The 12,257-nt window shown below is 36.9% G+C and overlaps 1 protein-coding gene across 1 annotated transcript in view; it reads left to right on the top strand.

The window, feature by feature from the left end:
* The window catches only part of HTR7 (5-hydroxytryptamine receptor 7), a 28,674-nt gene extending 18,065 nt beyond the window's left edge, over positions 1 to 10,609 (top strand). The window contains exon 2 of the mRNA XM_035539647.1: positions 9,432 to 10,609. Within this exon, the coding sequence (XP_035395540.1) occupies positions 9,432 to 10,182 (751 nt within the window). The 3' untranslated portion in view covers positions 10,183 to 10,609. The remainder of the gene's footprint in view (positions 1 to 9,431) is intronic.
* The last annotated feature ends 1,648 nt before the right edge of the window (positions 10,610 to 12,257 follow it).

The raw sequence follows: 12,257 nt of genomic DNA on the forward strand, positions 1-12,257 counted from the left end.
AGTTCAGGAACTTGAACCTTACCTTCAGTTATATAAGTAGCTCAGGCCAATGAGCAGATAGATCATGTAAAGATTTAGATCCTCTAATCATGTAGGCATTCAGCAAAAGATCATGGCTAATGCCCATCTTCTGACAGACTGTGTCTAACGGCAAGAACACAGTGAAGTTTATTGTGCAGGAGATAGAAACGGTTGGGAGTAAGGATCAGGATATGAAATTAACTTCTCAGAAACTAAAGGCCATCATAAAGATAACTTCCCATCCTAAAGCATTCCTTCTCAATTTCTTTATTGCAATGAAAAAAGAATAGAGCCACATAATTTCTCTGCCAGTATCTTACCAGTAACCAGTGGTCCAGTCCTTCATCCCATCCATTCACTTGCTGATTCAGATTCTCTAAACTGATAAGAGAACAAACATAAGTAAATCCCAGCACATCTCTGGCTTTTCCCCCTTCTTGAGTCCCATGTACCACCATTAAGCAACATTTCAAGTCAAGGCTCAGCTTTTAAATCATATGTATTCGTGCTCAAGGTTTCTTCTGCTATTCCTCAAGCTCACTGCCACAGCTACCCTCTCCAGTCACAGCAAATCAGTCATCCTCAGACCTGTTTTACCTTTCCAGACTTAGCTAGCTCTTTTCATACATAAGGCTATATGAGATACAATCCCTTTCCCCAGTTCTATTCCAGCCTGAACTTATATTGTACTGTACACGCAATCTGACACAAACATTGCAACACAACCAGACAGGAGATAATGAGAGTGTGTTGTCCCTTTAATTCTTTCCTAGGACAAAGCTTTCCCTGGTCTAGTGAGGGCTAAAATATATCTTCTTTGCCCTCTCAAAAAGGGGCCTGTCATCTTGTGATAAATTAATAAAACAAGATACCACATCATTGCTTAAAAAACCTGAGAAGCAGGGAATATTTCTGAAATCTTAGGAATGTTGTATGTTGAAATCTTAGTATGTTGTAAATTGTACTTTACTGTGTATTTTGATTATACAATTTTTCACTTTTGGTAAGGAATTAAAAATTAGGAAGAGCCTTTTGACCCTCTTCTCACTTCTTCTTCCACTATTACTTGCTTGTTGTTACTGGAGGAAAATAGTGAATGTTAAAAAAAAATAATAATTAAAGGGAACTTTTGAATCTCTGGCAGTGGAGAAAGGGCAGAAGCGGGCAAAGTGTCCCCCATGACACAGTTATGCTGTTTCTTCTAGAAAAGCATGAAAATATTTATTTTCCCTCGACTTTGCAAATAGTTGAACAATATAAGGAAAAATAGATTCTACCCATGTGTAACTTGCCCATATTTAGAGTACTTTTGAAGTGTTACAGATTATCTATCAAGGAGTGGGGTGGGAAGCACTTTTGAGCTGTATGATTATAATTAATCCTATTGCAATCAGTAAGCAAGCCATATATGCATATATGCAGAAGACCAGAGATGAAGAAACCCACAAAGATAGAGTTTAGACACTTACATTTAAACATTTAAAAATAGGAAAACATTTAAACATTTAAAAATAGGAAATCTTCCATTACATTGTGCAACTTCATTCAAAGTATTTCTTTGCCAATCCTCTTCAGTTTTTAAATACATCTAGATTCTAGGAGGCTGGTGAGGGATGAAATAAGCTGAAATCCATTTCCCTTCTTATGTCTCCTGTCTTTACATCATCAGTGAAGATACAAGGAAGGAAAATACACACATACTATGTTAAACTAGAATATTTGCTGAAAACAGGTTATACCTTAAGGTTTAGTCTATAATACATTTATCTGTGTAATTGTGTAATATTGGCCAGGAAGTATATGTTATCTAACATTTAGGCTGTGTTGCAAAAAAAAATATATATATATAAAAAAAAATCAGCAACTGTTTGTTGGGACCTTTTCTTTCATCCAGCATATCATTTGCAGAGGAAGACCAAAGGCTACCAAACTGTTCTGTCAGGTAGCTAAGAACAAGGCAGTAGCTGGTGACAAATAGTTTGACAATCATGCAGTGGGAAAATTAGAGGCAAAGGGTTAGAACAGCTAAAAGAAATTTTCTGAGGTCTGAAATGAAAGAGGAATATGGTTACAGAAATTATGACTAAGATGAGAAAGATTGAATGGAAAGACATCGCAAATATCTTTCTGGAAATATGGCTGTTACACATCTGTTAGAATGACAGCAGACTACATCCCCCCCATCTGTGGAACAGAAGTCTGAGATGAGTAGGCAAAAATTAAGAAGGACATATACAGAACTAGGAGAGGAATAGAAATAAAGCAGGGCAAGAACGTGAAATAAAAATAGAATCAGTGGAATAAAAGAATGAACTAAAATAAATATTAAAATGCATGATACAGGAGGAAGGAAGTCCATGAAAGTACAGGAAAAGTGAAAGAAAGCTAAGAGAGGAGAACATAATCTTCAACTAGGGAAATTATATTCCTTTAGAATGAAGAGATATTTATTTTTGATTGACTTAATCTTCTTCCACTGCCAGAAAAGCATATGCTTCTTGAGTCCCATCAAAAATAAGCAATGATTTTTGAGGAACAGAAAAATCACATCAGAACATTTACTATGAACAATAAAAGTACAATACTGTATTTAACATATACCCGCTCCAACAGTAGGAATGTCTTCCTTTTGTAGCGATAAGTTATTTATAGGAAACATATTTAATTGAGAGCAAGAGGAGAAATAGTAAAACATGTTAACCTTGCTGAAAGCATAGCAAATATTTCATTACAATTCTTCCAAGCATCACAATTTAAGTATCACTATTTCAATAATATCAATAATGTTGAACTTACTTGAAACATGAAGAGTAAGCATCTGACATAATGCATACCACTACATACATTTAAGGTCTTTCATGTTACAGCATTCAACATTGACTACAAAGGAGAAATTAGGGCCTCAACCATTTCTAGCAAATGCAATTAAGAAGTGTAATCTGGTGACTGTGCTGAGACTTTTTATAGACTATGTGCTAATTCACTGCATAGAAAAGATGCAGTGTTTAGCCAGATGGAGCACAGAAGTTGAACAAAGTCTTTTTTTTCCCCTCGCTAATGGTTTGATTTTCTTAGTTCTGTTGTCTCACTCTGAAATTGCACAATACTTAATGTCTACATTTTAAAGTGATCTAATACATACTCTGAAAGCTGTCACATATGCAATAAAATCAGTAGCAGTTCACTTCTGTGAAGAAGAGTATTTCTGTTACTGCCTCTGAAATATATTCCTCTTCTGTGACAATAAACTGTCAGTTATCATGAAGTGATTATGAGGCCAGTCTCTATTGCAGAAAGACAGGTATCAAGGCCATCATACGATAATTAACAAGGTCACTTTTCACATTATAACACCATAGTCATGCACTTTAATGCCTATGTCTCACCACTTAAGTCTTTTTGTGTTTTTGCCCCTTTGCTTCCATCTCAATTGCTTAAATATGTGATAAGAATAATATTTCCCTGATCAGTTTGTATAGCTTATTTATTTAAATGCAGTTCTGTGGGACAAAGTATCTCCTATTTAGTGGGTACACAGTACCCCTGAAAAGAAGACAATTTCTGTTAGGATGTTCAATGTAGCCATAACAGAAATAATAGATATGACCATTGTTTCAGCATGCTACATTTATATTTAATTTACCTTTTAATATATCAAAACATAAGCAAAAATAATAATTCTAGGTAGATTGGTATACTAGGGATGGTTCTGAATGCTGGATAGCTTTTAGGAATGGCATTGTTCTTCTATTCTTGCTAAGTATCTCTTAACGTTGCACTGAATTGAACAGAAAAATTGTGGAAGATCATGAGAGAACCACGGCCACCGAAGGAAGAGCAGAAGATTTGCATCATTCTTCAGAATAAGTTATTATGGCAGGTGAATCATTAGACAGGATTGTATAGCTGTGGGTTGGCAAAGAAGCAAATACGAGGAACTATGTATTGAAGCTGAAAAGCTGCTGTACTAGAAAAAGAGCACAAAAGCAAACTAGTAAGCATTTTTGTACCTTTTAAAGAAAACACTTCTATAACTCTAAAAATCAAAAATAGGAAGAGCAGAAAACCTTAGCTTAAGCTCAACTCCAACTCAAATAGTAAAGCGATAGAAATAGCACAGTATCAGATTCCTGATAGAAATAGCTGTAATACACATCTGTATAATTTTCACGACAGCTTTTCCAGTTCTGTTCCATGGTAATCCAAACTGCTTCATAAAAGCAAGGTCAGACCTTGGCGGATGCTAAACTGATTCAGGAATAACCAACTGATAGATAAGGTCAGTGATAGGGAGTAACCAGCCAGATAAAGTCTTAGAAACAAACGTGCACTAATTAAAATAGAATTCCATCTACTTATAAAGTACATGGAGACCAGAGACAAAGGAATTATATGTGTGTGCTTCAAAAAAAAGCATAAGCAATCCCCATGTCATGGTGCATTCAATTTATTATTGGGTTGTGCAGGAGGCTTTAAAACAGTTTTAATGCTCTTAGCTGTTTATTTTTCTGTTACTCCGACTATCATCACAGACAAGTAACAGAGGTGAATTGGACCATCCTAATACTATTTCCTTTCTGTTGTTGAAGTTGATGTAGCTGTTAAGTTTCAGTTTGTCTCAGTTTGCTTTATTCATAATTCAGAAGGTGGGGGGAATAGACTTATCTCAAAATTTCCAGTCTAGCTATGAACAATTTTCCATTTTACAGCCTAAATATAACAGATATTTAGCTTTCTCAGGTGGGAACAAAGAAAAGGAAATGAACTTTCTGCTGGGAAAAAAAAATAGGTTCAAGCCACCAAAATAAAGAAAAAATAAATCATGCTTGGTTAACCTGAAATGCTACCATGCGTGGCACTGCGGCTTTTTTATTTTTGGAGAAAGAATTGGTATCTTCTTCCATATCTATGGAATTGCTTCAGTCACAAATGTAGAGTTATTCACGTGCAGATGATGAGAAATATCTTCATGGAAATTTTTTCTGATGATGAGGAGACGCCTATGTGAACTCACTTCACAGTAGTGGAGAAAAAGAAAACTTTTTTACAGTTTTCTAGGTTAGAGAATAAAGTAAACTTATTTACAAAAAAAGAAATTGTATTGAGCCTGTAGGGCATTGGTTTTTTTTTTCCCTTTTTTCTTTTCAATATATAGTAACATCAAGTGGCACACAGTAGCAGTCCAGTTTCTGTCCTGATAATCATTGTGCCAGCGGTAGAATATGACAGCCATCACAACAAGCAAATAGCTAAGAAAAGCACGGATGGGAAGAAGGAATACAAAGAGTCACAGTAAGATAAAATGATGTGCCAGAAATGGAAACTAGGGTCTGTGTATTCCTGTTCTGTCTGTGATACTGCCCACCCTCCGTGTAAGTTACAGCCCGACGCTTTCTGTAGTATTTAGCATACTGAGCACACTCATAACAAATGCCTGTGTGATCTGCAGTTCAAGTGACAATGGAGACTGTGTTAGCCCTGTGGGACAAAAACTGTTCTAATGGATCATTGTAATACACCAACATCAAAAAGACAGAATGAAAACAAAACAAAACCAAACCAAACAGAAAACCCTGAATGCTCTCCTATGCAGTTGTACTGGTTTTATTATTGTCTATAACAATTTAGAGGTACTGGGAAAGAACACTAGATCATGGCAAGCCAGATTTTTATTAAGAGAAAGGGAAAAAAGGACTTATTAATTTACCTTTTGCGTTATTGTTATTGTAAATGTGGCAAATGGTGGCTGTTCACAATAGTTGATGATAGCACCCCAAGGAGGAGGAAGCTCTTCGTGCCTACGTATGAGCAGAACTACAGAAAGGGGATGGCAAGTGATGATTATTCCTCCCTAGGGCTGAGCACCCCTTGTGCCTCACGCCTGAATAGGACTGCAGCACAGGAGGGAGTTTCTAATCCTCCAGTAGGGAAGAGAAGAAATCAAAAGAAATTAGCCCAGAACTGGGGATGTGCTCATGGGTTTACACATTAAGTTAAAAACAAATTTACTCTGCCCCTCACTATTTCCCTTCTGCTTGGTCTACGTTCTCTGCTCTTATTTTGAGCTATTTGAGCAAGGGATTGTCTTCCAGATTTCAGTGACATAGTACAAGAAAAGTTCCCATAAGCTGTCATTATATATGCACTAGATACTTGCAACAGGTTGTCTCTGCTCTTTTCCCTCCATTCACTCAGCAGCCTTTCTTTCTGGAATGGCAGCAGGGCTTTGACGAGACCATGTGTTGTACTTGTAATAGTGATCCCACAGTGGTTTGGGGCAGGATCCTGCACTTGGGTGTGCTGCACACAGCGTCAGGCAATGCAGAGTGAGAAGTAAGGGCCAGGTGCCTGCAATAGTGAGCTTTTGGGGAGTAACCTAGATTTAGTCCCCTCTGTGCTGGGTGTAATATGAATAGGTGATAAAGAAGCCCTGTCTGGCACAACTGTGTATTCAGGAAAGTCAACAGAGGAAGAATAGCAAATTGCATCGCCCTTTTCTTACCACTGAGAACTGCGGCACGATTTCTTTCCTGCCAAGATCAAAACGAACATCTGTGGCATGGAAAAAGAACAAATCTCAGAATAGCAAGTCCAAGACACTTCTTTCTTGTGTGGATGTCTGAGATACATGAAATAGGCTTTTTGGGGAATTTGACTTCCAATCTTTCCCAGCATTAATGCCTCAAGATGTTACATATTTTTGGAATGATACAGTAAGTTCAGCTGATTTACCTTTAGTCATTTTGGAAGGTAGTAATTAAAGATAAGCATTGCAAAGTATATTTTTGCAATGAATTTAACACAACACTTTTGAAACTCATGAATGTATTAAGTCTTGGACACTCTCTAGTGTATTAGACAACAGTAATGATTTACACTATTTTGAAATTGCAAGTAAGTTTTCAGAGGTAATAGATTTCAGATAGAGATAAAAAGATAAAGTTCCTTCATTTATGCCTGCTGACTTTTTTTCCTATCATACTACATTTACCAAAATGGATAAGGCAGAAAGGATGCTGGTGTATTTTTATGTTAATTAATGTATTTTAATTTCAAATAGCATTTTTGAAGCTCAGATAGCTTCCCAAAAAAAAGTGGTGCCAGGGCAAAACCAATGAATTTTAATTCTTTTCAGTATACTTCTACTTTCATGAATTCTTTTTGTTATATTCTGATACCTCACTAGGCATTCAGCGTGTGTAGCCCACAGATCTGATTTTCACAGAAATCTAATTTAACTGTTTTGGCTACATAATGAAGCTCACCTCGTAATCATGTTATTTTTAATGAGCAATTGAGTAATAGCTAGAAAAACACATACCTCAGGAAGGTGGACCAACTTTTAAATATATTTTTTTTAAGCAATACACTGTAATGCCATGTAAGCTTTCTGCACAAAGGGTGCATGTAGCTCTTTTGTAGCTAAGTCATGCTATGCTCAGACAAATTTTAAGGGTGTGCCACTGCTATCCCAGAAGGAATGGGTTGATTTGAGCAACTTTCCTCTTTCCTCACTTTGGAAAAGTCTCCCTCTTTAGCAGTGCAACCAGTTTTGGCTACTATTGTGTACAATAGAAATCTCCATGGCATCTACAATACGCCCAAGGCCTCTGGCACTAGGGTGATGGTTATGTTCTAATATGAGGTTTCCTCCTCTAATATGAGGATGATGAGGTGGACGAGAAACAACCTTTTCTAATACTGTGATCCATGTTCATACATCCTAGTGCCTTAATTCCAGCCAATTTTAATACTCCTAGCTCACAGCACCACCAGGCACGACTTCTTTGGCACAATAGAGGACTGCTGTCATTTGCTTGTGTATGCTGTCAAGAATAGGACACAATAAACCGGTTTGCCCTTTGTATAAAACTTGCCATATCAGTAATATAAATGCCAGTGACGTTGTTGACACTGGTTGTTGTTACTCATCAGAACAGATCATGAAATGATGCATCCTTTTATTTCCAATACTGTAGCATACCTGGGTTCTTGTTTAAAGCAGCAGCACTGGCCTTAATTTACTGCATTGCAGTAAAATCAACAATGCAGCATTCTGCAGAGCTAGGAAAATACTTGTATTTTGACTTGCTGGGTGAATAGGGAGAGGGAAAAATGCTCAGATAAAAAAAGAATATACTCATATTACTATATTTCTTGTTTATAACCTTCCAAAACCTTCACTGTATAACTGAATGCTGGTACCTCTTGAAACCCAAACCATGTTCTGAAACCTGACGTGAAACCATGTCTTTTATGAGTAGGTAGCGATGTGAATCACATTGCTTTTTCTCAAAATTCTTCCTTGGGGGTGGGGGGAGGGGGGAACAAAAGAACAATTTGAGAAATTAACAGGAAGTTAAGTTCCAGCTGAGCAGAAACTAAATTTCAAGTATAAATGTTAAGTGGAAACAAACAAACAGCAACAACAATAACAAAAGCCACCAAACATCTAATTCCATCTAAGAGAAGCTCCCATCATTAGAGAGAACATAAAGAGATCTTCTGTAGTTGAGAGCAAACAAGCTTAGGATCTTGGTGTCCAGCTATATGAGGCAATAGTGATAAATGTTTTACTAGGAAGAAACAAACAAACAAACAAAAAGGAAAAAGTGGTTTAAGCTCTCATAGCTTTGGAAATGTGGAAGTTGTCAGCAGATTTCATTTTTTCTACAAAAACTTGACATGTTGTTTACGATTATTTACCATTCTAAACTTAGCTTCTGGTAAAACTACGTTGTTTTCACAGGTCTTCCTGAACTGACACTGTGATAGATTGTTATTTTGTTCGGTAGAAGTTACGATATTGAATAAATGTCATTTCTAATTAAATGACGATAAAAAGAATTATTGTAGTATTGAAATAATCTACTCTTGACATAAGTTTACAGTTTGTAGTGCTTGTCTGCAACGTGAAACTAAGAAAGACAACTCATTATCTCAGATTAGTGGCAGGGATCTTCAAAAGTGGTGCATAAGTAAGGAATGAAGATGAACTCATGCTTCTTTGAAGTTAAACATCCACTCAAAAAATATACTATATGTTTGTGGAGCACACACTTGTCTATACATCAAGATTTCATAAGTTAGCCAAATAAAACTTGGGTTTCAGAATTTCCTTAATAACCAAAAAATTAATTATCTGTATGAAGACTGCACAAATGCATTAAAATCCCAGTCCTTTGTGGCTAGAGGTTTCCCTCTAGGAAAGAGCTTTTATACAGAATACCATCACCATAAATCTTAAAGTGAAAAACATATACATGGATTTACTAGTTTGAAATACGTGCATTGAAAAATGTAAAAACAGAAACCTTAGCTAAAGATATTATATTTAATAGCAGACTATGAGGAATTACTTTTATCAGTTAACCACTACATTATATAATAACTCTACGTTGTTGTTCTAGGTACCTGGGAATAACAAGACCTCTCACGTATCCTGTAAGGCAGAACGGGAAGTGTATGGCCAAAATGATCCTGTGTGTATGGCTCTTATCTGCCTCTATCACCATACCCCCGCTCTTTGGTTGGGCCAAAAATGTAAACGATGAAAAGGTTTGTTTGATCAGTCAAGACTTTGGCTACACAATTTACTCCACAGCAGTTGCGTTTTATATCCCAATGTCAGTGATGCTTTTCATGTACTATCAGATTTACAAAGCTGCTAAGAGGAGTGCTGCCAAACACAAGTTTGCTGGTTTTCCCCGGCCAGAAGAAATGGAAGGGATTTCTATGAATGGAGCTGTAAAACTGCACAAGGAATCCGAAGAATGTACTAACTTTTCACGACTCCTGAAGAATGACAAGAAAAACATTTCCATCTTTAAGAGAGAACAGAAAGCTGCCACTACACTTGGAATTATTGTTGGGGCTTTCACCGTGTGCTGGCTGCCGTTTTTTCTCCTCTCAACTGCCAGGCCCTTTATCTGCGGTACAGCGTGCAGCTGTATCCCACTGTGGGTTGAGAGAACATTTCTATGGTTGGGTTATGCAAACTCCCTCATTAACCCTTTTATATATGCCTTCTTCAATCGGGACCTGAGGACAACTTACCGCAACCTCCTGCAATGCAGATATAGAAATATCAACCGGAAACTATCGGCTGCAGGGATGCATGAGGCTCTGAAGCTTGCAGAAAAACCAGAATTTGTTCTGTAAGGTCACTTATCCTTTACTATGGTAATTTATTGTTTTGTCACATTAGCTTTGATTTGAAAGAGCTATGGAAAGAAACAGGTTTCTTGAGCGCTGTTAATAGTCACCAAGACACTGGAGGGTTGCAAGGTTAATTCCTGCACAGCCCCCCAGTCCTAGTGAGCCTGGAGAAACAAGATGACAATCTAAAGAATTTGGTCACAGGGGAAAAGAACTGAAGTGCTAGATATCAGAAAGAGGAGGGTAAAATGTAGTGCAGGATTTTTGAGCTGCTAGTGAGGAAAGAGCAAAGTTGCTCGAACCAACCCATTCCTTTGGCTCCTGGCCCCACAAAACTTTTAGTAGCTCTGAATATTGGATGCAGCTTGTATCCTAGAGAATTTTGCTGTAATAAAGACCAATGAATGGTGAAAAGTTCAGTAGAACTCATTTCTTTCCTCTTTGTTATCATAAAAATAAACCATCCAAGATGAAGCTGGATCAGAGAAGTTATAATGCTTAGAAATACTCTTTGTTGTGAAAAACAGATGTCCATTAGGTGTTAATTTACTGGATTGCCTGGGAAGAAAGTACTTCACGAAGATCATTTGTTGCCTTTGCACAGCAACTATGGCATGGAAAAAATACATTACACTTTGAATGTGAATATAAGTTTGAGTAAATTCACATGGACTACAGCTACTGCTGCCATGCAGCACAATTAGTTGCACTGCTTCTATGGTAATTATACCAGGTAAAGATCTTGCCCTATATTGCTAATAGAACAAATGTCTGATAACCATTTGTTTCAGGAGCTGTCTGGTCTTTGTCCATCTTTTCTTCCTTAAATTCTCGTGGCTTTATCAGTTGAGCCTTTCTCTAATCTAGATGGAGACTGTCTACACTCAGGGCTTGGTTTCTGTTGATAAATGGCTAGTCCTTGTTCCAAAACAGTAGTTAATTTTATGCGTGTTTGGGAGTTCTAGCTTCTTGGGATTTCTTTCCTTTCTGAAGTCAGTAAGAAGATGACATTCAGAGACATCTGGACTTTATTCTTCCAAACTGATGTTGGTCATCACTTCTGCTTAAAATGATTTAAAACCTTGCCTTGCGTAAGAACCAAGGACATTTCTGATTTTTAGTTCTTGTTATTTCCCTCCACCACTGCAGCTCTTCCAAGTGTGTGATTCTACTTCTCCTGGTATTGGTAACAAAGCTCTTCTCTCGGTGGAACACGATCAAATATTATAATGATATTTTTATATATCAACAATAACAAATGCATTAATTATTTTTATGCATTATAGTAATATATTAATATAAATGTGCTAATTATGTGATATATTAATGTAATAAGATAATAAGAAGCTTATAGCAACATATGAAAACGATGTTTCCTATAGACAGAGAGATGGCACTGCATGCCGTGTTGCAGAGGAAGCACAGGGTGTATTTTTCAGCAACTGGGTTTTCAGATATCTGGGCATTGCAGAGGAGACAATGCTCATTATCAAAACACCTCGGTAGCAAATCACACTTTAGGTTACCTTCTGTCCCCACTTTCTCAAGTGTCTCTTTAAGCCGAAATGACTTAGTCTGGATTTACATCAGTGAATTAATTTTAGTAGTAGGAAATTTGTGCCAGAGTCCTTGTTCAAAGTATGCAGAGATCACTGCAAACACTCCAGCTTGTAAGTAGAGGTTACAAAATAAATAAGACCTGGATCGACACGCTGAGCTGTGCACACTGAAATAAGCTTAAGCCATTTTAGATGGATTTCTATCGAGTCAAGGTATACTTTGGCCTCATTTTTAGAGAAGCGTAACAATTTTCTAACAGTAAAATATATGCTATATCCCAGGATCAGAAAGTTTTTGTAAAAAAAGTTTCAAATTAATCTGAAACATTCTGATTTCAGTTCCTTCTGGAATATTTAAAAGTGGACAAGAAGAGATTTTGACTAAGAATGTCCACAAGCTTTGTAGTAGAGAGTAGGGATCATGTTAATTCAAGCATATTTTCCATATTCACCATGAAATTATGGATATTTCTGACTTTGTTACCTATCAGAGAAGCATTTGTTGTTGGTTTTTAGTTC

Source organism: Cygnus atratus, chromosome 7 (assembly GCF_013377495.2).
Source record: "Cygnus atratus isolate AKBS03 ecotype Queensland, Australia chromosome 7, CAtr_DNAZoo_HiC_assembly, whole genome shotgun sequence".
Lineage (NCBI taxonomy): Eukaryota > Metazoa > Chordata > Aves > Anseriformes > Anatidae > Cygnus > Cygnus atratus.